Below are 25,663 nucleotides of genomic sequence, written 5' to 3'. Positions count from 1 at the left end.
GCACACTGGGACTTGTGGTTTAATGCTGCAGGGTCAAATGTTAAGACTTTTCACATGGTTTTTATAATAATAAAAAAAACGAAGAAGAAGCAGAACAGTTTTCATGTCATTTTAATAACTAGCAGAAAAGCAATTATACAGCACGAAGTCAGCTTGTTTCAGGGCAGCACTGAGCAAAAACAGGCAGATAAAAAAAAGAAAAGAAACAATGGCATTTACAGTGTACATACACAGCACTGCTGTTTCTCTGAAAACTGGTTTAATGGGCTGCTTTCAAATGAGTGGACACAAACAAGCTTCTGTCTGCACCAGCATTTAAAAAAAAAGTTAATTAGTGGACAATGGATGAGAGAAGCTTCAGTTATTGCTAAAATAAAACAACAACAACGACAACAAAAAACTTCAGAGCATCACTGCGGCCCACACAGAGCTGAAATCATCGACTGACTCCTCACCAACAGTCTCTCGCATATCAGAGTGTAAGGGAAGTACATATTTGGAGGAGGGGGCACGTGAGTGCCATGCTGAGTCTTTTCCCCAGGCAGTGTCTCTACTCCAGCTCATCTTGCTGACCCGCTTCCTCACGAGTTTAGCTGCGTGGCTTTTAGCCGATGTAGATGCGATGGAAGTCGTTGGCCCCAAAGGCCGCGTTGCATTTGGGGCACTTCCTCTGGCGTGTGTCGTAGCGCGTTTTAACGCATTCGAAGCAGAAGACGTGGAAGCACTTTGTCAGCACAGCATCCTTCACCCGGGAGTTGCAGCACGGACATGTAAGACGTGCCTGTAGAGAGAAAGCGAGAGAGCGAGAGAGAGAGAGAGAGAGGAGGAATTACAATACAGACATTTTTGTTCTCGACTGAATGGTTCCTAATGAGCGGACATGAATATCTAGGGCAGGAGTGAAGCCCTCAAACCAGACTTAACACTCAACCACTCTCTTAGAAGAACAGAAATCCTGTAAAGCAGGTCTGTATCACCAAAGACTCAAGTCATAATTATATGTACTGCCTCTGTGGATAAATCTGGAAAAATGTGATCACAGGCCTATAGGAAACTGAAATTTGAGCAAGTCTGTTTTCTGACAGATCCACTGAATTCCAGTTGTTTTATTCCATCCGCATGCAAGAAACATCTCCTGGATGCACTGGCACGCATCTTCAGTGATGTATCCTCAGGTCATCAGGTGTTTCGGGTCTCGCAACATCATAGACCCTCGCCCAGGCTCTGACATTCCGGTAGCTACCCACGGATCAGCCCTCTTAATCTGCAGCCACCTTGTGGGTTTCTCTGCCGCTTCGCTCACAGCCTGGATGGCCCTCTTCTTGGCTGCCCCAGCCACACCCAGCCAGCCCAGGACTGTGCAGTGATCGTCCAGCAAAGCCCCTACAATCCACTTCTATGGGCTAATAGAAAGTCTTCCAGCCCCTTCCCCTGCACTCCTGAACTAGTTCCTGGTACTTTGAGACCATAAACACTCTGATCACATTCCCCAAAACATACGCAGCTATAACACCTGTCAGTGTATTTGTTTATGGATTTTGCCAGAAGGCTCGCAGCCATGAGACATTACTTAGGTGTAACAGGATCTGCTTGTATTTTTTCCCACAATTGGTGACACTGTAGTTTGACCTCAGATGTTTTTCAGTGCTAGCATTAGAATGATAAAGTTATCGGATGGTCATCAGATTTAAAGCAGGACTGTTTCAGAGTTAGAGGAGAAACACTACCACAAGGTTACCCTCATTTTGCCTTTATAGTAAATAGGAAGTTATAGCTAGCAACCTGTAAGCTTAGATTAGCACAAAGACTGAATACATGGGGAACAGAAAGCACAGGAGTTTATGTTGCTGTGCTTTATCTTGTTTGAGACTGGTAACTTCCCAGAGTGTCTAAAAGACATAACCTCCTGCAAATGTTGAAATTTCTACACTAAAGATGCAATACACACATCACTGAGCTTTGTGTTCTGGCAGACTCATCGGATCACCTTCGTCGAGAGCCAGGCTAGTCTGCCTCAAGACTTTATGCTAAGCTGAGGGTCTGGCTGCAGGCCCCAACTCCTAATTTAGCAGCAATAATTCATCTCCTTTAAAACTATCCAAGACACCAAATAAATGTATTTTTCCCAAAATGTCTAAATATTCTTCTGAGACTTTGTGTCTTCCCGCATTGTATAGTGTATACCGTAGTTTTCGAGTCATAAGCCGCTACTTTTTTCCCACACTGTGAACACTGCGGCTTATACTGATGTGAGGCTAATGCATATTTTTTTTTCATGCGGCCAAAAACATTTTGCCTGGTAACAGTAGACCAATCAAAATGATAAGTAGTATATATATGTTTTTATCGGTTGTTAAGAGACGTTGTAATGTTGTTTGTGCACTGTTCCGTAAAAAAAACATAAGCAACGTAATTTGTGTGTTACCGATTCGTACGTATACTTAAAAGTAGCCGTGTTACAGGCGCTGTTCGAGGAAAAAAGCATTTGCAGTATGTATTTTTGTATGTTACCATAATGTTTATGTTACCATGTTTATGTTACCTTACGGATTAAATTAAACGTTGAAAATCCTCACATGTAATATTTCTGTGTAAATATCTCATATTACAAGTGGAACGCATACGGCTTAACATCCGGCGCGGCCTGTACAAGTACAAAATTGATTTTCTTTCTACAATTAGAGCATGCAGCTTTTAATCAGGTGCGCTCTGTAGTCCGGGATTTACGGTATATATAGTGTATTTTGTTGACTTTGTGACAGCTGATGTTTAAAATGAACAAACACTCTAAACTCAGTGCCAGTACCTAAACCCACCTTATAATCATTTATTTCTTCATTTAGAATATCGTCTCCATTGCTGATTTTCTCGGCTGGCTTCTTGGCCTTCTCAATCTTTCTCCTCAGTTTGGAAATGTCCTCCTGAAAAGAAAGAAAAAAAAGGGGAGATGTAACAGCTGTAAGTGAAAGGAGACACTCCCTATATTTTGGGCTCATCTAACAACAGACTATAATAGTCTTATAGCCCTTTTGTACTGACTCGACTCAACTTTTCAGGGGTTTCCATTAGGTCATTTTTAGCATCTGCTCTGCTGGGTTCCAAGCAATCTAAGGCGATCCAAAAACGTGACATCAACAGACTGCATGCTGCCGATTGGCCAGTCAGTGGCATCACTTAAAGAGTCATGAGAGTAACTCTTTCAAAAAAATCAAAATCGCCATTTTGAAACCCAGCAATGAGGCAAATGGCTCCACACAAACCAACACCGGGTTCAAACCACCGGGTGCAGACGTTTACTGTCGATTTAGCAGCAGGTATACCCTCGCTTCGACGTCCTTCACTGTTGTGCTGCTTTTTGTCGCAGCCTCGTTGCTATAACAACTCCAAGCACCTTAAGGTGCTACTCAATTGCAATGGAAAACGATCAAAACCGAGTCGAGTCCCATAGAGCAGAGTAAGTACTCGTGGAAAAGAGACTATAAGTGACATTAACAGTCACGTGACAAGTTTTCACCGTTTCATTGGAGGGGAAACAAAATGGAAATATTGGAATTATAGAGGAAACAAATCCAATTAGGGATTAGAAAATATGTTGTGTATTTTGAGAAAAAGTCATCTCGAAAGTCTTATGACAGAAAATTAAATTGTTTTAAATCCAATTTACATTTATGGTACAATCTGATACGGGATAGCTGTGGAGAATCAACACGTAGGGCTGTTTTCAGCAGTATAGTTTAAATTGCTTTAAAGTCTGTAATCCCAGTGCATATGATTATGTGATGGCATTTCAAACTGCCGTGTTTACTAAAACTTGGTGATTTGCGTACCTGTGCCCGTCGGGCATTGAAGGACTCCTTTTCCCTGGAGATGCTGTTCTCAACGACCTCCTCTCTGACCAGGTTGAGCCTCTGCTGAACCTGCTCCAGCTGAGTTCGCACCTCCTCCGAAAGCAAAGCCGAGTCCTGAGCCTGAAGGAGGACGAGAGCAGTCAGTGGGGAGATTCTAACCCTGTACACTCCACTGTGCACACACACAGTACAGCAGCGGTCCCCAACCTTTTTTGCGCCACGGACCGGTTTATGCCCGACAATATTTTCACGGACCGGCAATGAGGTGTCGCGGATGAATACAACAAAATCAAACTAGTGCCGGTACCGAAAAAAAGAAGATTTATTCATAACACACGTGAAAAGACCCAGGAAAACCGAGTTAACGATAAAACGATAACAAAATAACGTTGAAAACCGATAAAAACCCTGAAAACCATACATTTCACACCTGAGCCTCAACTCTCGCAGCCCGGTACCAAACGACTCACGGACCGGTACCGGTCCGAGGCCTGGGGGTTGGGGACCGCTGCAGTACAGCATGTGAAAGTGATTTTAGTTATTTACTTTAACTATGTACATCTAAATAGCATTAAAGCTTAAATTCCTTAATAGCAGCTCAATTTGTAGCTCTGTTTCTGCACTCTTAGGGAAATTTGATTTGCAGCATAGTCACAGGGCATTTTATCACATTATTTGAGCTTTACATATGATCAAGCACAATGTAAAGGCACTTTCTAGCGAGCTGAACCGGCTCTCCGGTGAAAGATGTATTGTTAGAGGCCTGCAGCTGCTCTCTTAAAAAAAATAAAAATCAATAGACAAGCTCAAGCATTGGTGTGGTGTGTTCTCCTCCTCCCCGTTACGTAGGAGGGCAACTCCTACATCAGGATCATCTGAGTGTTTTGATGTCAGCAGTGCCTCCACTCCCCAGGACACTGAGCAGATAAACCACATAAAGTCTACAAGGTGCTGATTGCCGATCCATTTAAACACTGTGGAAAGACTGTTGTTTGTTAAAAGTTGTTTTTCCGTAAGGCTCAGGGATTTTTTTGGCACACCTTGAGAAGGTACCAAGGTAACATAACAATCTCAAAAACTGACTGCTCAACTCAATAGGCTGGGCCTCCGATGGACTTCTGTTTCCTTCGAGGTCAGGTCACACGAAACAGAAGGCATCACAGTGAGTAGCCATTCGGAGTGGTTGCCATCCCAGGGCAAGCAGGTTTTCTCCTGCCCTTCACCTTGGCTTTAATCCCCTTCACGCTGAACAATGTGTTACCTTGCGTTTATTCATGTCCAGGGCTTGTGTTCGAAGTGCCAACTCCCTCTCAGCAGTGTTGATGGTGCCCTGCAGGAGGCGCTCCTTCTCCTCAAGCTTCCTCACCACCTGCAGCTGGGCATCGACCTGTAAGTTACAGCGCAAACAACGATTTCAATAAATCCCGTTTATTTAAAAAAAAAGAAGAAGAACAAAGCAGGAAACTGTTCAGCATAAATTGTTTTTACCATGTTTGTTACAAACCACTATGATGCACAGTGCATTAAAAGAAAGTAATTAACTATATTTAATTCGTAATTAGCAATTAATCTATGCGTGATGAACCAGCGTGGGGGGGGCACATGGGTGCTGCAGTCGCCTTGTGCTTCACCTGAGTTTTTAAAGTAAGTAGCTGGTCGGCGAGCTCCTCCTTCTCCTCTTTCAGCAGCTTGTGGATCTGGTTGGACTTGATTCGCTCGCTCATCAGCTTGAAGTTGGCGTCGTCTTTTTCTCTGAGCTGCTGCATCAGGCGGATGTTCTGTTCCTGCATGTCCTCAAAAGCCTGGCCCGTCACGTCCATCTCGCTCAGCAGAGCGTCTTCCTCCTACAGGAGGAGGCGAGAGTGTTGGAAGAAAAGAACCAGGCACAGGTGTTTAAGAGTAAAAACTAAATTATGAGATCACGCACCTGTTTAGCTATGGACAGCTTCTTGTTGAGGATGTCAATCTGCTCCTCCACAGAACGGATCTTCCTCAGAGCCTCTTCATCAGCCATTTTCTTGCCCTCCCTCCTCTCCCTCTCCTCCAGCTCCCTCAGCCTCTGCCGCAGCTCCTCTGCCTGAAACCAGGACATTTATACGGGAAGCCCAAAGCACATTACTATCTGCTTCCATCCATCCATGTAAAAAAATACATAAAAATCATGCCAGAAACGTCTTAGTGGACCAAACAGATTCACTTCCGCTACTTTGTCGATCATGTTAACTAAACGCCTGCATTGTGCAGCGCTTATCACCTCAGACTTGGTCTTCTTCTCCGCAGCCATGAGCTGGACCTTGTCCCTCTGCTCCTTGGGTGCTGAGCGGTACATGTCCAACAGCAGCTTCATCTCCCGCTGGGACTCCTGGGCTTTCCTGCACAACCACAGTGAGAATCTTTAACAAAACTATCACCTAAACGAACACACAACACACAGTCAAGGAGTTTCTCAAACTATGCTAGCTTCATATACAACAAAAAGACCGTTCACCCACGTTTTTTATGTCAACATTCTTTGTTTACCTGCTGTATAATGAAGAGCTTATTATTTAGTCAGTGCTACTGCTGTTGATTCAGAGAATCATATGACGTTTGCAGCCTGAAGCTGACCCGCGGAACAAAGATCCACAACAATAATGAAAGTAAACATGTCATATGTCTCTTTATAATGTATATTTTTAGTTTATGTGTGCAAAAAAAAAAAAAAAAAAAAAAAAGCAGAAAAATCCTGCATGGATGAATAATCTCTGACACAACTTAAAATAAATCAATACAAATCACTAATGTATCTTACTTGAGTTCTGTGCGGACGATCTTCAGCTGCTCCATCTCCTTCCTCTTTGACCCTCCAACCATAGAGAGACGCTCCCCGGCCAACTCCTCTGCCTGGCTGCTGCTCCCTGGTTTCTCCTTCTCTTCCTTTATCATGCTGCTGCTACTGCTGCTGCTGCTCCCGCTGCTCCGTGTTGGCCTCTCCCTCTCCTTTTCCCTCTCTTTCTCCCTCTCTCTCTCTTTTTCCTCCTTCTTTATAATGTCCTTTTCTTTCTTTTCTTCCTTCTCTTTCTTCTCCTCCTTCTCCTCTTCCTTTATAGTTGCCTCGAGGTCTATACCAGACTCTGTTTTCACTGAGGCACCTGTAGAAAGACGATGCGACAAAGCCATGGAGGAATTGTAAACTGGGACAGGCTAATTAGTGAAAAAATAAAAAGCTATCTAAAATAAAGCTACATAAAATGATATAAGCTCTTAGAATTAGTTAGCTAAGCTGGTAGTTACCTGTGCTGCTGGGTGTGGAGGAGCCGTTGTCAGGCTCCGTCTTGACCACAGGTTCCCCAGAAACAGCTGGTGTTGATGGAGAAGTTGTTTCCTCCTTCACATCCATCTCTGTGCTGGACTGAGATTGGAGGGTGGCGTTGCCCTTTGAAGCGCGAACCTACGAGGGTAACAGATTGTGCCATCATGTTCTGCTTCACTTCACCCAAAAGATGTGACTGTGAAAGCATGCCATCACTGTTTAATTTCTCTTCTTGCCTCCATCTCACTTACCTGGTTGAGCTCAGCTTGAGCTTCTCTAAGTCTCAACTTGTATTTCACCACCTCTCCCTTCATCTGTTGGTTGTGAGTTTGCAACGTGCTGATCAGGTGTCGCATCTCCCTATTAATGGGACCTGAATGAAGTAAGAGGAAGTCAAGGGTGAAGATTTGCCAATTGGGTTTTGGTACAAATACAAATAATGCATCGCATTAACTTTTAATGTCACAACTTCCATCAGTTACCTGCTTGCTCATTGGCAGCAAGAGTCTGCTCAAATTCGATGCGCAGCATCTCATACTCCTTCCTGACCTGCGCCAGTGTGTCCTCCAACTGAAACACCTCTGTGCGCACCTTCCTCTGCAGAGTCACCTCATCATTCTGCACACAGAGAAGATGTGAGTAAGACAAGGTGTGACGAAAACAAACAACACACAAAAACAAACCCCCCAAACACACAACCCACCTCCATGTGCTCGAGCTGTCGTAGCCGTGCCGTCCTCGTGGTGTTGAGTCGAGCGCGTGTCTCGTCTAACTGAGCCTTGAGGATCAGAGACTCGTTGTAGAGCACAGAAAACTGTGACTGCAGACAGCGATACTCTGCAGTTTCTTTCACCAAGCTTTCAGCTCGGTTCAGCAGCTCCGTCTGAGCAAAACAGAGGTAATGAGAAAAGTCAACAAACCAGAGAAAAAAAATAAGCTGCTGAATAATTTCCATCACATTTTTGATGTTCATCAGAAAGATTCTGGTGTAAAAACTGACTATACCTCCTCGCATTTCTGTTACACTCATGTGAATCCACTCATTTTAATTAGCTTCCAGTAAAAAGCATTTTTACACAATGGTAAATTAGTACTTTAGTTGCTTGGTTTCATAAAAGTGGACTTTAAAAGTGCTCATAAATCACAAGCGACTAAAACAATGCTGCGTTCAGTGCGAGTACCTTCATGCTGCCGTTCTCCTGCTGAACATTTTGCAGGTCTTGCTCGAGCTTCTGCAGCTCAATGAGACGATTTTCTGCCAGCTCTCTGTTCTCCTCCAGCTCACTGTTCATCTCCTCAAACTGTGTCAATGAAAAATACAAAAATGCTTTTGCATTCTCACACTATAGTTTTTCTTTCCATCCAAAAACCTGCGCTTTAACTCTAAAAGGAAATCGTACCTTTCTCTTGTTAATCGTGATGGTCCCACACACACTGCTGGCCTCTCCACAAACTTTATAGCCTTTGCTGTTTACCTGGGGTACACAGGAAGTGTTAGAACATACAAATAATGTCCTGACATTTCCCTGCTTCTAATCAGCCTGCACTATCCTCACCCTCTCCAGTATCTCGCTCAAGTGTGCGTTCAGTCTGTTTTCCCGCCGGCGGATCTTCTCCATGTCCCACTGCAGCTCCTCGATCAAAGCCTGCACCTCGCTGACGCGCTGGTCGGCCTTGTTGGCTGCCCGTGCCAGAAGCCGGGACTGAGTGACACAGAAAACCCCCCAAAGAATTAACTACTTAAAAAAAAAAAAATCAAGTCTGTATGACCAAGAAGCTTATATTATCTTCAAAACAACAGTGTTAGTAGTGTAAAAGCTAGTTGGATCTGAGGATTAACCAATGACCAATTCAAGACGCAGTTCATACCTCGCTCGTCATGTGTGTGTACTTCTGTTTGAGGTCCTCCGTCAGCTGTTGAAGCCGCTCGTTTTCACTGGTCAGGAGAGTGTTCAGTTTGGATGCTACCACCCACAGACTGCCCTCTGGAATGAAAAGCAACAGCATCACATTTAAAGAAAACCTGATGCACGAACATTTAATCTCATTTGTCTCACTGAAAAACTCTCTTCACAGAAAACGTCAAAACATTGACTCTCACCAGCTCCAGAGTCCAACTCAGCCTTGAGCTGAGCCACGGTGTTCTTCAGAGATTCATAGATCTCCAGCACACGGGTAGCCTGCTTCTGGCTAGACTCCACCCTCTCCTGAAGCTCTGCCTCCATCTCCTCACTGCTGCTGCTAGCCAGCGTGGCCAGGAAGGAGTTGTTTGTCTCTCCTTGATGGCCTGGATGACAGCCACATAACAGATTTCGTTTTTGTTTTTTTTAACTTCACTGCTTTCAAAGTGATGATTCGTTGGTAAGTTCTGTTCTCACCTCGGTCCTTGGCTCTCTCCTGGTTGGAGTCGCCATCGGGTTCTGGAGTTTCTGGCTTCAGGCTTCGCCCCTCACCCGTTGGAGATTTCTCAGGCTCACTGCTTGCTTGGTCGTAACGCCTGATGATCAGCCGAATGTTTTCATCAAACTGAAAGAGACCAAACGGCATAAAATTTGGATTTTTACATCTTCATACAGAAGATATTTGTTAATGATCATTTTTTGACAGAGGGGTCACCTGGTTCCAGTATCTGTTCAGGATCAGAAGACTGGCATCATCTGTTGCTTGCCGGGTCTCCAATCTCTCAATTCGCTCTCGAAGTTCATCCTCAATCACCTGCACGCAACAAGATAAGAGAGTTTTAGATTAACAAGACAAGAAACAAGTGCAGTTTCTATAGTCTTTGATGAGTTAGAAAACAACACCGGGTAATGAATTTACCTGTCTTTGATCGAGAGATTCTCCCAACTTTCGGTTCTTAGTCTGGAGAGCTTTGATGTCTTGTTCTTCCTGAAAAAGATTTGATTGAAACATGACTGCACAAAGAAGAAAACTTAGCCACAATACGTGAAGAAGGCTGCTAATAGATATATTGGGGGTAGAGTGGATAATAGACGGGGACTCACAGAGTTGGACACCCCTCCCAGTTTGATGACAGTCTCCACCGCGGTGCTCCCTCCGGCCGCGGCGCTGACTCCGGCACCTCCGTCCTCTCCTTCACGCTCCCTGCGCTTCTCTGGCGGCGCACCGGAGGACGAAGGGCCGCTGGGGTCAGCAGGACGCTTTTGCCCCGACATCCTCGGACTCCTGAAACAAATACAGGGATAAAAAATATTCTCATTCTAACCGAAGGAAACTGTGTGTCCCTCAAATGAAAGTAACTGGGTAAACGACAAAGCCAGCTAGATTAAATGACATCAGGTAACTGCCTCGGTGTTTATTCTGATACTATATCGCCCAAAGAGATGGGAGGAGGAAAAAAACAAACCCAAATGACCTCGTAACATTTCAAATCACCAACAGTCTGATTAAATGAGTGACTGTAAGGTAAGGTTAGGAGAACGTTAGCCATTTGCTAACGCCAGCTTTAAATGCCGATTAACTTCATTCTGATCCCGTACTTTGATGCAACTACTCTGTAATACTGTCAATAACAGCTACAGCTAACAGAAACCTTACCCCTTTTAACGTTAAGACTTTTAAGCTATTAACTGAATCTGTCTGTGGATGTTGATGTTGCGGCTCCCTGGCTCTCGGAAACGGAAGTTTCCACAGTCATGATGGATTAACGCTAACTTGGCAGTGCGCCCCCTGCTGCCACGGAGGGGACAAATTCACCAATGGCTGCGTCCGGCTTCTTCTTCTTTCTCTTCTTTGTGCTTATTGGCGGATGACAAACAAGGAAATGGCGCATTACCGCCACCAATTGGTATGGAGTGTGAACCGAAACGTCACTTAAGGATTAGATCCTATCATGCAAATGCGTCTGACTAAGACAATTAAAAATCGCCTGATAACTTTCAGTTCTTGAGTAAATCAATGAAATCCAATTTTATAAAACCATTGTCCTTTCTTTTCTTTCTCCCATTATTTTTGCCATCTCTCTGTCATTTTCTGTTTTAATAGATTTCTTATTTCTTTTTTACTAAAGCTGATAATTAATTCCACTAATCTTTTTCCAGTGGCCTCATTTTCAGCATTATCTGTCATTTCATTTCCCTTGACATCATATGCTGATATCCATAAAAAGTTCATCATTAGTCCCATCATCCTTACTCTGTACAGTGTTTGTTGGATTTCTATTGGGATGTCTGATCTATTTTCTGAATGGATGGATACTCATGATGAACTGGAATCTGAACAAATTACTGATCATGGTCTTGTGTCTTCAACCCACTGGACAGCTTCCAAACATCCTGTAATGATGTTTAACACTTTCTTGCATTTGTCTATAACATTCTGATTATATATGGCCCATGTGACCCTCTCATCAAACCAAACTCCAAGAAATGAGAATAGTTTCACTCTTTCTAGTTCTTGCTTATCTAACTTTAGCTTAATGTCCTTAACAATTCTTTTTATTGTAAAAAACATTGTCTTGGTCTCATCCACTGAAAATTTAAATCTCAGCTTATCTCACCGTTCACTGTTCTTTCTAGTAATAAACTCTTAATTCCTTTCTCTCTTCCACTGTCTCACCCTACACCTAGCAACCTCTTCTGTCACACCAAGCATCTGCATGTCCTCCTTCACTACATCCATTAATCCTCTCTGTAGTCTTCCCTCTTATCATTCTGCCTGGCAACTCCATATTTAGCATCTTTTGTCCAATAAGTCACTATCCCCTGTCTGCACAATGCCAAACTGCACAATCTTGGCTGTCCCTCTCTCCCTCTGATAGACTTGTTTCTAATGTTGGTCGTCCTGGTGTCTCCCAAAGGGAATTTTAACATCTTCAGCTTGGCCTCCTTTATTTTTGTTAGTGCCATCAACTTGAAACTATACAGCACAGCAGGCCTCATCTTGTAATATGCAATCTCTCTCTAGGGATAGTGGACATACTGGACAAAGGATGTTGAAGATGGAGTTGCCAGGCAGGAGGGAAAGAAGAAGACCACAGAGAACATTCATGGATGTAATGAGAAGGTTGGTGTCATAGAAGGGATAGTGTGAGACAGAGTACACTGAATGTAAACTTAACACAAAAGGTAGGGGAAGGTGTTTAATTGATTATTTCTTTTTGTAACAGTGCTTCTTGGCAATAAATCTTATAATCTTGGAAAACATATAGACAAAGTTTAATTCCCTTTAAATGGTCGTGAATTTGTAAGGAAAATAAATTTGTGGGTTGAGCAGCAGAGCTGAGTATGTGGGCTGCGCACATTTGTAGCAAGACAACCGATGCGGTTGTGTTGGTCACAGAATAAGTCATTTGGCATTGGCAAAGAAGACTGGGCAAGTTTTTCATGGGTGCAACCCTCACAATGGAAGAAAATTGTACAACCTTGGTGCTCACTACCTGGAAAACCAGATTGAGTGTGTGGGGTCTGCAGGAACCTCTGACCTGATGACCTAAGATCCCAGGAAGCAGCTCAAACTAAAATGTTAAAACAAAATTCTTCAGTTTACTGGCAACAAATGAAGAGAAGCCAAAACGGGAGTGTTAGTTGGTGCTAGTTAAAAGTCTTAGTGCAACATTCTCAACAGTCTGGGAAAGGTCAATGGGTGATTTGCTAAAACAAGTACAAAAAATTATCAAAATAATCCAAATAAGAAGCGATAAAAGCCTTTGACACCAGCAGTCTGAGTTTTGAAATACTCCTTAAATGAGGAAAACAGCCCAGAACCGGCTGTTTGGAATGATTGCTCAAGAGACACTGAACAGAGAAAAATGATACCCAGATTTCTGAGGCTTGACTGAACAAAAAGAGCCTAAGACATGCTGAATAATTTCTGCAATCAAATGGTTATTAATACATTATTCATGCATTAATGTACAAGTTCCCAAATGTTACAACACAAATTAAGACTGCCCTGTGTCTTTCTAAAGCAGAATTGATACTGGAGCCATTACCAAGCAGTCAAAGGGTAACAACCAAAGGGTAATTTCTCCTGTCCAATATTTTTCATTAATTTTATGCCTCCGTTGAGATAAGCAGTGTTATCTACAATAAACATGCATGTATGTGATGATCCTTGTGTATAAAAGGTAAAACGGGATTCGTGAACAAAGAATGATCTCGATCAGAGATATCAAAGGGCAAATTGCTCACGGTGCAGAGTCCGGATTGTGTAAAAGCTGGCTCGTCGTTAATCCTGAGTTTAAAAGCCATGAGTTCAAATAGTGCTATCTAATGAGGTCACCTATTGCCTGGTGGTCACAAGAAACTCCCCCAACACAAAAGTTTTTTTGGAACACTTTCAGCAGCTGATAAGGACTGTCGATCCATGACGTGATTATCACGCACCGTGACGCACTTGGCACATATAAGTGAATTTTAATGAAAGAAACTGAATATTACTTGTTTCCAAACCCCCAACTAAAACACGATGAGAAAAATCAAGCTGAATTTAAAGAAAAGGCGCGTGCACGTGCACCATTGGTCTCTGCGTGTAATAATGTAAAAACTCTCCACAATATGAAATGTGGCTTTTATGACACATACAGACACACACACCTCTTTCTTCAGACATGCAGAAATGTAGAAATTCGACGCAAAAAAGAACAAGAGTTCTTCGAATGCTTTTGCGACTCAAATTTTCACCAGGAAATGCAAAAACAAACCTGAAATGCAACATTGCAGCCGGTGGCTCGCATTACATTTCAGCATCTGTCAGTGTGCAGCTCTGTGAGCAGAGACAGAGGGGCCCCTCTCGTGATCATGTGATGAGTGCATGCCGGTGCGTGCATACATGCAGACCTCGATTTTTATTACACACATCGCTCCCCTGTTGTTTTCCAGTTACCCGATAAGAACATACTACATTGGTGGCGAAGTCATCATAAATGACCGCCCCCGTGTGTGCCTAAACGGGCCAATTGCAGTTATCCGGGTTACACACGCCCCGCCACATCACGAGCACCTCCTCCTCCGTGGAGCCGAGCAGCCTTTAAATGCCCCCTTTCAGCCACTTTTCGGGTTGTGTGTCAGTGTCGTTGCTGCTTGTGGTCTGTAGAGGCTTATTTGCCACGTCGGTTGTCGTCGCTGTTAAACAAAACTGTCAAGTAAGACTAGTTGTTTTGTTTTACTCTTGCACACTTGCGATATTGCAGATTGCAGATATGTTATATGCAGATATGTTGCAGACTAAAATTTTTGGTTGGATTAGTAAGCCACTGCGGGTTTACTGATTGAAGTAGCAGGTTTTGATGTGTTATAATTTGTGTGTGCACACGGTACACCGTTCATTTAGGAAGTTCACTTTCCTTTGCAGCATACATTAGAGACGATTTTGCTTTAAAAGCCTTGGCAAACATAAACCTGTTTTCTGCAGATGGCTGTCAGAGCGCATGTTTGGGTTTGCGCAAATATTTGAAAGGCGCCCAAGTTCAGCCTGTCTTTTACGATCGTTTACTTTATTCTTTGCAAGCGATGTTCTTGATTATTGGCCATGACGTGGGCCTGTTTAATGCATTATTTGCTGACAGCATTGGAAAAACTTCTAGACCAAAACTGCGGGTGAACTTTGAACACATGTTGCACAATGAAAGGGAGAAGTTATGTTTTGTAGGCCAAAGTTCAACCCTTCAAGCCAAATTTTTAACCTTGGATGTGGTGCAGGAGAACAGAATGTTGTTAGATTCTGTGTCAGATGGAAAACAAGATTAAATCTTCCTCATACCACCAACGGTTGAAGACTTTCTGAACACCTGCCAAATAACCTGTATTGTTATTTCTCTTAGGATGACTCATCCATTCCCATCCCTTTCTCCGGAGCAGAAGAGGGAGCTCTCTGACATTGCTCAGAGGATCGTGGCTCCAGGAAAGGGAATCCTGGCTGCAGATGAATCAACAGGTGAGCCAAGCTTTTATTTAATATTCCATGCTGAGAGGTAAATGCTGTGCATGCAGGTGAAATTATTTTTTAAAAATGTGTTTCTCTTTAAAGGCACCATGGCGAAGCGGCTCCAGAAAATCAACGTGGAGAACACCGAGGAGAACCGCCGCAGCTTCCGTGACATCCTCTTCACCTCTGATGCCTCCTTCTCAAACTGTGTGGGCGGCATCATCTTCTTCCACGAGACACTCTACCAGAAGTCAGACAGTGGCAAGCTGTTCCCCCAGCTTGTCAAGGAAAAGGGCATTGTTGTTGGCATCAAGGTGAGGAGCAAGCAGTGGTCAGACCCTTTGAATCTCAGAGATAAACATTTTTTTTATTTAGAATTTGCTGACGTGTTTGCGTTTTCTTGCTTTAGGTGGACAAAGGCACAGCCGGTCTGATGGGAACAGATGGAGAGACCACCACACAAGGTAACGCGGATTCAACCCCTTGTACATTTCTCTGCAAATCTCATCACAATGATGCAGAATAAGCCTTTCAGTGAGGGGGTTGCTAATGTTCTTTGGCTTCTCTAGGTCTTGATGGCCTCTCAGAGCGCTGTGCCCAGTACAAAAAGGACGGCTGCGACTTTGCCAAGTGGAGGTGTGTGCTCAAGATCTCAGATGGCTGCCCATCAGCTCTTGCCATTGCAGAGAACGCCAATGTCCTCGCCAGATATGCCAGTATCTGCCAACAGGTGCGTGAATAGCAAATTGCTCTACAAAATAGGCTGACAAAATGGGTAAATTCTAGTCATTTATTTGAACTTGTATTCACCAGAATGGCCTTGTGCCCATTGTGGAGCCAGAGATCCTGCCTGATGGAGACCATGACCTTCAGCGTTGCCAGTACGCCACAGAAAAGGTAAGCAAGACCACCAGCAGCAAAGGATATTCCCAGTACATAAGATGGGAAGGATGTCTAGTAATAAATCTGCCCGGTCATCTTAGGTCCTGGCTGCTGTGTACAAGGCTCTGTCTGACCACCATGTGTACCTGGAGGGCACTCTGCTGAAGCCCAACATGGTCACTGCTGGACACTCCTGCACTAAGAAGTACACCCCTCAGGAAGTTGCCATGGCTACAGTGACTGCTCTGAGGCGCACCGTGCCTGCCTCAGTGCCTGGTAAGTGGCTTAAGGACAGCTTTTACATTACAATTAAGGAAAGTGCAGAGCAGTTCATTTGATTATGAGTATCACACTCTTTTTCTGTTTCTTTAAAGGCATCTGCTTCCTGTCCGGAGGGCAGAGTGAAGAGGAGGCCTCCGTCAACCTGAACGCCATCAATCAGGTGCCCCTGCACCGCCCCTGGAAGCTGACCTTCTCTTACGGTCGTGCACTCCAGGCCTCCGCTCTTGCGGCCTGGAAGGGCAAAGCTGAAAACAGGGCAGCCACACAGCAAGCTTTCGTCACCAGAGCCAAGGTGAATGACTAATACTGATCCTCGGTAGACACGATTAACGATTCAGTGTTATCAATTTGCTGAGGACTGTTTACTGAACTGGCTGTCAAATAACGCATATCTTGCATTGCCTAACTTTACATTGTCTGGTAAATTATTGTTTTTTGTTTTTTTTTTTTTTTGTTCTATTTAGTCTTGCGCTAATGTGGCACAAGTAACTTGGCTGATCATTAACTCTCCAATTTGACTTTGTCCTCTTTTTTTTTTTTTTTTTTTTTCTTTCCTCCCCTCTGCTCTTCCCCTCAGATCAATGGCCTGGCTTCCAAAGGAGAGTACAAGCCCACCGGTGCAGCTGCCCAGGCCTCCACACAGTCTCTGTACACTGCCAGCTACGTATATTAAATACTGTGAACACTAAACCAAGAAAAAAGAATTAAAAATTGCACATGGACCAAATATAACTACAAGAAAATCTCCCGCTGGGTGCCCATCCTCCCTGCACTACCAACACCAGGGGGAGACTTCTGTCAAAATGTTCAACTACTGTTTGTCTACTTAATGAAATCTCCTGAAATAAAAGACCAAAATGTTTTTGATATCAGTGTCTTCATGAGTTTTATCCACCACTGATGGAGTGAATTCCTTGCACATATATTAGAACAACTACTCCTGTTTCTTAATACATAAAGTTTTTAATGTGCTACTGCAGTTCACTCTTAATGCCAACCCAAACAGGTCTTGGGCCATTTTTTTTAAAGAACGCTGATACAGAATACATGTACAAAAAAACACTGTGGCACCTGAGATGTTGATTGGGGATAAAATCAAAGGTTTAAACATTTAGTGCAGAGTACAAAGCAAAGTTTAGTGATAGTCGAAGACAAATTAGACACTGTTAACAATGCAGATACAATTACATGCAAAATTTTGGACATCTCTGAAAAGATGACACGCATAATAGATTTTCTACATAGCTTCCAAAATTACCAAAGGTCTGATGACGATATTAACGATAAAAAAGGAGTTTCTAATAAGTATGTTTTAAACCCTCAGATTCACACACACATTTACACGCATGGGCAATTAAGAATGACCAATTAACCTAACCTCACTAACTGCATGTCTTGGGACTGTGGGAGGAAGCCGGAGTACCCAGAGAGAACCCACACAAAGACAGGGAGAACATGCACTCCCCACAGGGAAAGGCCCCGACGGGTGGTGGAATCTTGCTGTGAGGCAACAGTGCTAATCACAGCGCCACCGTGCCGCCCTGATAATACCCTGATAATAATTGGATGTAATGTTGATATGTCAACATTATTATTATCTCAACTGAGTTACATTGCTTAAAAAATGTATTTGACCACCTCACAATGTAATGTTTATCCCACAGCTTTACTAAATGAAAATTAGTGGTAATTACCAAAGTTGTTTTTTATGTTTCTGTAGTGGTTAATCCATCAGTATACACACACTCCTTAACTAGAGTTATATTTTTAATGTTAAAATACAATTATTGTTGTTATCCAAACCAAATAAGAATGTTTAAATTTACTGTTTTACAAAAACTGAAAAAATAGTAAAATGCATTATTATTATTACTATTATTTTAATAAAGTGCCAAATTACAGCAAAAATAAGGGTTTCAGTGGTCAAATGTTATACTTGAAAATAACTTGAAATTTCAAGGTCGCTTTTATCTCATCGTTCATTTTATTTAAGTCATAAAATGTATTTTTTGATCAAAATGAAGGCTAAGATTCAGAAGGTAGATGAAAGTTGAATAGCCCAGGGACCAGTGGCCTTATTCAATAAGAATATTCTGTATGATGCAACTTCATAGTTAATGCTTATTTTAATATTAATTTTACTATTGTTGTACATTTTGCTATTACATCTGTGTATCATGGCTGTTTGTGCTGTTAAGGCAACAAACTGATGACTGCGGTCTCATATTTGTAACACAGGCAGTATTGAAATATTTTTAGAAGTGTAGCTATTTCCATCTACGTCTGACTAAAAAGCTGTTTTTTCAAAATGCTGAATCCAGATTTTAAGAGGTGTTGGATCAGCTCACAAACTTTATTTTCAACTTCTTGTGAACAAAAACTGCAGCGGATTACTTTATAAGATATAATCAGTTCATTCATTTTCAGTTGCCAGCGTGTCGATGCTAGCCAGTAAAATGTTAAAACACGGACCAGAGCTCAGTAGAGTTCAGCAGAGGTCATCAATTCTTGACCGAACAGTTGAAATCCCATTAACAACTCAGCACAGCCAAACATCAGGCTGACAATCTGGGAAGGGGAAGAGGAAGAATGGATGAGAGTGTCAACAGCTGCATCAGCTTATACCTCTCCTTGTGTATAAATCTGCTTATTTAATACTTGACTTATATACCCCAAGACATCTGGGCTCCTTTTCGACAAAGTGATGCAGAGGTTTGCTGGACATCGGCACGTTGCTGCTAGTCCCCTGATCCCCATTTCTTTCTGTTGTCCTCTCTAGTTGTTGTCTGAGTTCCCTCCATTTCCAGGAAACTACACTCAGAGAAGGGAGAAGTTGGATCAGTCCTGGAACCAAGTTTAGAGTCAAGAGGGTGGAGCAGAATTCAGTGGAGTGAGCTGAGATGGAGAGAGGTAGAAAACACAATGGGACACAATTTCTATACAGAAAACCCTGATAATTATGAAGCATTAAATCTCAGATGTGCACAGAAGGAAAGTCCACTCATTTATCATTTATTATCACCACACAATAATGTAACACCCAATATCTCATGCAAGAGCCAGCCACAAACATTTTATTCAGTGTTTGAATAGAGTAAATAGTTACACAGTTACACCCAGACAGTCTCTCTGGCCAAGGCTGGCAGGGTGTGCAGGTAGGCTTGGACAAGTGAACACAGCATTCAGGTCTTTCACCGGGCAGGAAGACAAAAGGTTTCCCACACACCTCAACAGAGGCCGAATGAGCTGAAGAAGACACATTAAAACCTTCTGTGATCCAAGTCAGTTGTTTTTTACTTTGTTCTGAAGTTCAGACTAATGTGCTGTAATGCTGTTATAGTTTCTAGATTCTTCACTTGACTTTCAGTAATAATGAATTCTTTCAATTTCTTTGGAGGTAGTTTAGCATGACAATACTGACTCTACATTGTTAATTCAATTACAATTAACAAATGCTGAATTTGTGCAATGTAAGAAAGAATCAGAGATGAATACTTGTGGCAACTTTGTTTGAGTAACAATTGGCCATAAATTTAGCCAATGAATTTAATGCTTTTTAGCAGGAAAACCTCTGATGTCGAGGCTTCCTTGAACGCACCAGCCAAAATTGCACCATAGTAAGCACCATAACTATGCATAATTCTAAATGTTTTAGTTGCATCACTATTGATTGAATATCTGTTTCAAAGAAGTTTTGTAGCCTTTAATTTGACTGCCATATAATTTAAATTAAATGTCTGAATAATAAGAAATGAATATAAAAAATTACAGTATTACTTTTTATTTAAAGGTTTTTTCTTTCTTTTTTTTTTTTTTTAAAGAGTCTTAAAGATTTTCCAAAACAGTGTATTTCCATACCAGCTCAAGTCCATCTTCTTTGTTTCCCTCAGTTGCAGTTAAGATAAGCTAACATATCCACTCAAGTTTTTTTTGGTTATCCCTTTAAGACAGTGTATGTCTATTTTATATTAAAACCTGCATTACAGAAAAGTTTCTGATGTAGACCAAATGCTAAGCTACACGGGCGCGTTTCAGTTTTGATGGGTGAACTGTTTATGTGTTGCTCAGTTCCTCTGGGGTGTCACAAAAAAGAGCAGCATCTTTGTAATGCAGTTTAAAAAAAAAAGTTACATATGCAGATTACTCCTACTTTTAATGTCCAGGCCGAGTCTAATCTTTATGTACAACCTATTTCATACTTTATTAGGCACACTTGTTCAACTGCTTGGTAATACAAATATCTAATCAGACCATCACATAGCAAGAACTCAGTTCTTTAGACATGTAGACATGGTCAAGATGGCCTGCTGAAGTCTAAACTGAGCATCAAAATGAAAAAGAGAAAAAAACAGGATCCAGTGAACTGCAGTTCTCTGGGTGAAAAATGTCTTACTGAAGCCAGATGTCAAAGGAGAGGGCCAGACTCATTTGAGCTGATGGGAAGGCCACAATACCTCAAATAACCACCTGTGACAACCAAGGTATGCAAAAGAGCATCTCCGAACGCACAACACGAGAAACCTTGAAGCAGATGGGGTATAGCAATAAACAGCTGTGGCTACAATTCACATGGGACAACAGAAAATTGTAAAACATTGACTGTTCTGATGAGTCTCAATTTCTGCTGCAACACTGGATGATAGGATGAGAATTTGGCATAAAACACATGACAAAAGGGATTCATCCTGCCTTGTATGAGCTGTAATAGTGTCAGGGATATTTATTTGGCACCCTTAATACCAACTGAATATTGTTTAAATGCCACAGTGCACCTGAGTATTGTTGCTGACCATTTCCATCCCCTTATGACCACAGCGTACCTTTCTTCTGATAGCTGCTTCCAGCAGGATAACACCCCATGCTATAAGGCTCAAATAATCTCGATTTGACAAAGATGGCAATGAATCTACTGTACTCAACTGCCCTCCACAGTCAATGAGTCTAACCAGCCATCTCTAGGATGTGGTGGATTGGGAGATTTGTGTCATGGATACCAACTGCGTGATGCTATCGTGTTGATTTGGACCAAAACGTCTCAGGAATGTTTCCAGCACCTTGTTGAATCTGTGCCATGAGGAATTAAGGCATTTTGGAAAACACAAGGGGGTTCAATCTGACTCTAGCAACATGTACCTAATAAAGTGTCAGGTTAGTAGATGCTGGAGAAGTTTTGGAGGCTGGTTGTGGGTTCTTGTGCTATAGTTCATTATCCAACCTGTGAGTTTGACCAGAAAGTGGTTTAAAATAAAGTTTCTGATAATAAATATCATGAAATGAACTTTACATAGTGTTAATGGAAGATATTAATAAAATAATGAAGGTAACACTGAGACTGAAGAAGTCACTTGGATGAGTGACGAAACGTTTCTCCCACCAAACGCTACGTCCAGATGAACAGATTCAACTTTTGGAGAAGGTAACATTGAGTTACAGTTGCAACTAGTTTCTGTGGAAGCTAAACATAGTCACAGAGCTAAAGGAAAAAAGAGCTCACTACTGAATAAACAGGGTTTTAGTTATAGACCAGGGTTAATCTACAGTATGTTTGGGAAACTGAGCCTCGGTATTTAGCAGACACACCTCTCTCGTTCTCTTCAGCCTGAGCTCCTCCAAGCTGCCGCCTGGTCGTCCGGCTTTGTGACGAACTTTGTTTAACCTCCACATTTGACGGCCAATGTGGAGGTTAAACAAAGTAACTGAGGTCATTAGCCGTTTCCGGGTCCAAACTCCCCTTCAGTTCCCAAACTCAAACACTGTGCCATCACTGAGACTTAAAAGCTATCTCTCTTACTAATCTTACTTAATTCGTCACACTGAGTTCCCTGACACATATAAACATATAGAGTACTGTGCAAAAGTCTTGAGCCATCTCTCACTTCTTCAAGTTTTGGTAGGAAAATGAGGTGCAGCAATTTATTGAAATGTACAAACTCACATGAAAAGGCAAAAACAGAGTTTGTACAACTTTAACCTACATCATAAGCTGAGGACTTTTACTATTGTTGATTAGGGGTGAAGGCAAAGGTTAACATAATGAAATGAGAGTATTTATATTGGTTTAACAAAAGTTTATGTTTAAATTAGTACACAATTATTGCACAAAATATAAAAATATTTTACGCAAACAGGAAAAACAGAGTTTATACCGAGGCTTCTTTGATCCCAGTAATGTACCTGTTCCCTCTGTAACCAGAGGTCACAGCTAATAGTTTACACATCCAGTTACAACATGTCATACTGTAAAATGTCTTCAGTTAAACATTCAGTACAGAGTACAAAGCACAGCTTAATGATAGTCAAAGACTACTAATAAGACACTAATAATAATGCAATGCAATAATGCAAGAAAATTTTGGACATCTCTGAAAAGATGACACGCATAATAGATTTTCTACATGGCTTCCAAATGACTAAAGGTCTGATGAGGAAGTAAATTTTCAGATATTAACAATAAAAAAGGAATTTCTAATAAGTATGTTTTAAAACAAATCAAAACTTTTATGGTTGGACGTCCTGAATTTTGGCACTTGTCACAAACAAATGTTACGTGGCCCAGATGTTGTCCAACATATAGTGTATGACATCTGGCCGAGGTCAACACATTCAGTCGATGTGGACCACAAGAGATTTGCAGACGTGCAGCAGGGAAACACAAGGGTTGCCAGACAGATTAGTCGTTATTACCTTCCTGAAAAAGTTCTTCTAAGATAGTTTTTCCTCACAGAGATGACAGAAATGATTTTAGTTCAAGAACAAGTGTAACAAGAGACCAGCAAAGTGTGTTTTAGTAAGGTTGTCTAATGTTTAATAATACTTTAAAAAGATGGCCTCAGTCCGATGTCGTTTCAGTCCTCGGTGGTGGAATTTGCTGGATGATGAGCTGAAAAAACAAAACAAAACATGAAAGTGGAAGAAAAATAAAATGATGAGTGACCAAAACTTTTGAAAACTGTCCTTCAGCCGATATCCCTGGGATAAATCGGACTTTGTGGCATGTTTCTTTGAAGTAGACAAAAGGCTTGTATGTCAATAATAATAAAATAAAATATGCTATTACCTGAGTGCGTGTGGATTTCAGTGCGAAACGTGCGACAGTGGCTAGAAAAATGAGAATCACTAACACGCAAAAAGAGGAGGTCAATAAAATGGCTTCGATACTTTGCAGCAGCGCCTACAGTGACAGAAAGTGAGAGTCATTGATATGCTGTGAAAACATGCATGTCATACAATCATAATCAAAAAATAGATATGTACTGTAACTCACCACACTTGTCCTGTTCAAATGATTTAGCATATAAAAGTGGGGATAAGAGAAAAAGTGGATGATCCTGTATAAGAAAGAGATTACGATTCCAAAGATGGAAACTACATACAGGGCCAAGCACACAGTCATCTGGGAAAGATAAGTTAATCAAAATTAATTAGGCCACTGAATTAGGAAGGACTGTAGGAGTATAAACAGGGCTGAAAATCACAAATAGGAAATAAAACCATGACGTACCATCTTCTTGGACGGATGCAACTCAGTGTAGACTGACAGGATTCCACAGGTAAGAAACTAGAGAGCAAATAATCACAACAAATGATGCCGTTTGACCTTAACCCACAGTAGATTTAGTAGTAGTATGGGTGATATTTTCACAGTGTGAAGCTGTGTGAGTCTGTCTTCATACAATACATCTTTTGTAGGAAACTATGAATATTTTTGCTGTTGTTTATTTGTCATTGGAAAGATCTAGTTAACATGTAGCATTGCAATTGTGCCAGATGCATTTTTTAAACCTTTTGGTACTATGACTGTGTGTCATGCTTGTGCTGTTAACCTAACAAAGTGATGGTTGTAGCCTCATATTTATAGCACAGGCACTACTTTGAACTTTTCTGAACATAACTGCACTGAAGATATGACCAGTCAAGTTCGATCACTTTTAGCTGTCAGCATGTCAGTGCTAGCCAGTAAAATGCTACAGTAAGTACCAGAGCTCCCTGCCAAAAAGGAATGTAGAGTTCAGGAGAGATTTTGAAATCTTCGCTGGAGAACTGAAATCCCACTAACAGCTCAGCACAGCCAAACATCAGAATGACAATCTGGAAAGGGGAAGAGGAAGAATGGATGAGAGTGTCTACAGCTGCATCAGCTTATAGTATCCTCGTGTATAAACCTGCTTATTTAAGACTTTGCTTATCTGATGTGTTACCCCAAGACTTCTGGGCTCCTTTCGGACAAAGCGATGCAGAGGTTTGCTGGACATCGGCACATTGCTGCTAGTCCCCTGATCCCCATTTCTTTCTGTTGTCCCCTCCTCTCTAGTCATTGTCTGAGTTCCCTCCATTTCCAGGAAACTATACACAGTGCTTGGCTTTGGGTCAAAAAGAACAAGACTTAATTGAACCGGATGCTTAGTCTCCCCACAGCAGCACAGATTGTTGGGGGCAGAATATCTGTGGAGTAGCAGAAAACATTTAAAAGCCAGATGAATGCAAGATTTTTCAAAAGTCTTAGAAAACGTGACTCACCCTGTCTTAGATGCACTCTTTCATGCAGAAAAAGCAGAGTGAAAGATAACGGGAAGGGAATGATGTGAAAGAAAGAGGAAGTGTGGCAATTTGAGACTTCTTCTTTTATTAAGTGGCGGGACTAAAGACTTTGTTTGGAAGTTAAAGGCTGAGGCTGTTCCACAGTGTAGTGAGTAAACCACTCAGTTAAAATGAAATCCCCATTAGGTCTGTGCACACTTACTGTATTATAAGTAGATCTGCATTATTGGCAGAGTTAGTGAAACTACCGACAATCTGTATGTATTATTTTTGTGCAAAGCTAATTGAACCTCGTGCGTGTGACTTTGCCTCTAAACAGAAAAATTAGTTAAAGTTAAAGTGGGTTTCAGCGGGTAAGGGCTCAGCGTGGGGAAAAGAATCACAGCTCACAATAATTTCTATTAAGATCTCCAGAAGATTTTCTTAATGTTCAAGCTGTGATCAGCTGATCTTCTGGTCTTTGTGGTTTTGTACACCTGAATTTAACCAGATGTAAGCAGATGTTTCATGAGTTGTCTTGTCTGATTTCTATTCTCTGCACTGACAGCTTACTATTTATACTAACTTTATACTAGACGGCTGGTAACGGACAGACTAAAGGTGGTTACGCCCTCTTGTAACAGAGAGGATGTATGTCAGCCCGTTCTCACGCGTGACGATTTGTCAAGTCCCGAGGCGTTCCTGAGGAACGCGAAAGGTGACCTTCCGCTTTCCCTAACCTTATCCCTAACCTTAACCAGCACTTTAATGAAGTTAGATAGTGTTTTCCAAAGCGATTTAAATAAAATGAACGTACATGTGTAGATTCATTCCAAACTGTTCTCATGTTTCCTCATTTTTCCGATCTCGTAATCTAGGGAAGTGTTTGGTGTTTGGGAGTGAGAACGTGTTGTGTATTTTGTATCAAAACACGGCAGAACAATGTGTTTTACTA

The 25,663-nt window shown here is 41.8% G+C and overlaps 2 protein-coding genes across 2 annotated transcripts; one reads left to right on the top strand and one right to left on the bottom strand.

The window, feature by feature from the left end:
- Positions 1-94: 94 nt before the first annotated feature.
- rnf20 (ring finger protein 20, E3 ubiquitin protein ligase) lies at positions 95-10,877 on the bottom strand. Its single transcript, XM_031744649.2, has 22 exons — positions 10,699-10,877; positions 10,146-10,326; positions 9,961-10,029; positions 9,757-9,855; positions 9,519-9,666; positions 9,242-9,427; positions 9,010-9,125; positions 8,697-8,843; positions 8,541-8,615; positions 8,322-8,441; positions 7,844-8,023; positions 7,623-7,758; positions 7,392-7,513; positions 7,122-7,278; positions 6,640-6,979; positions 6,103-6,220; positions 5,776-5,925; positions 5,480-5,692; positions 5,110-5,235; positions 3,828-3,968; positions 2,817-2,921; positions 95-781 (listed from the first exon to the last, which is right to left on the bottom strand). Exons 2-22 carry the CDS (start codon positions 10,314-10,316, stop codon positions 605-607), a joined length of 3,096 nt encoding a protein of 1,031 aa, XP_031600509.1. The 5' UTR covers positions 10,317-10,326; positions 10,699-10,877; the 3' UTR covers positions 95-604.
- Positions 10,878-14,099: 3,222 nt separating this feature from the next.
- aldob (aldolase b, fructose-bisphosphate) lies at positions 14,100-17,058 on the top strand. The gene is made up of 9 exons (XM_031744645.2): positions 14,100-14,245; positions 14,924-15,036; positions 15,130-15,341; positions 15,437-15,491; positions 15,597-15,757; positions 15,841-15,924; positions 16,011-16,185; positions 16,284-16,483; positions 16,769-17,058. Exons 2-9 carry the CDS (start codon positions 14,925-14,927, stop codon positions 16,862-16,864), a joined length of 1,095 nt encoding a protein of 364 aa, XP_031600505.1. The 5' UTR covers positions 14,100-14,245; position 14,924; the 3' UTR covers positions 16,865-17,058.
- The last annotated feature ends 8,605 nt before the right edge of the window (positions 17,059-25,663 follow it).

Source organism: Oreochromis aureus, linkage group 2 (genome assembly GCF_013358895.1).
Source record: "Oreochromis aureus strain Israel breed Guangdong linkage group 2, ZZ_aureus, whole genome shotgun sequence".
In the NCBI taxonomy this organism is placed as follows: domain Eukaryota; kingdom Metazoa; phylum Chordata; class Actinopteri; order Cichliformes; family Cichlidae; genus Oreochromis; species Oreochromis aureus.
Note: the sequence above shows the minus strand (reverse complement) of the source record. Positions and strands in the feature narration are given on the sequence as shown.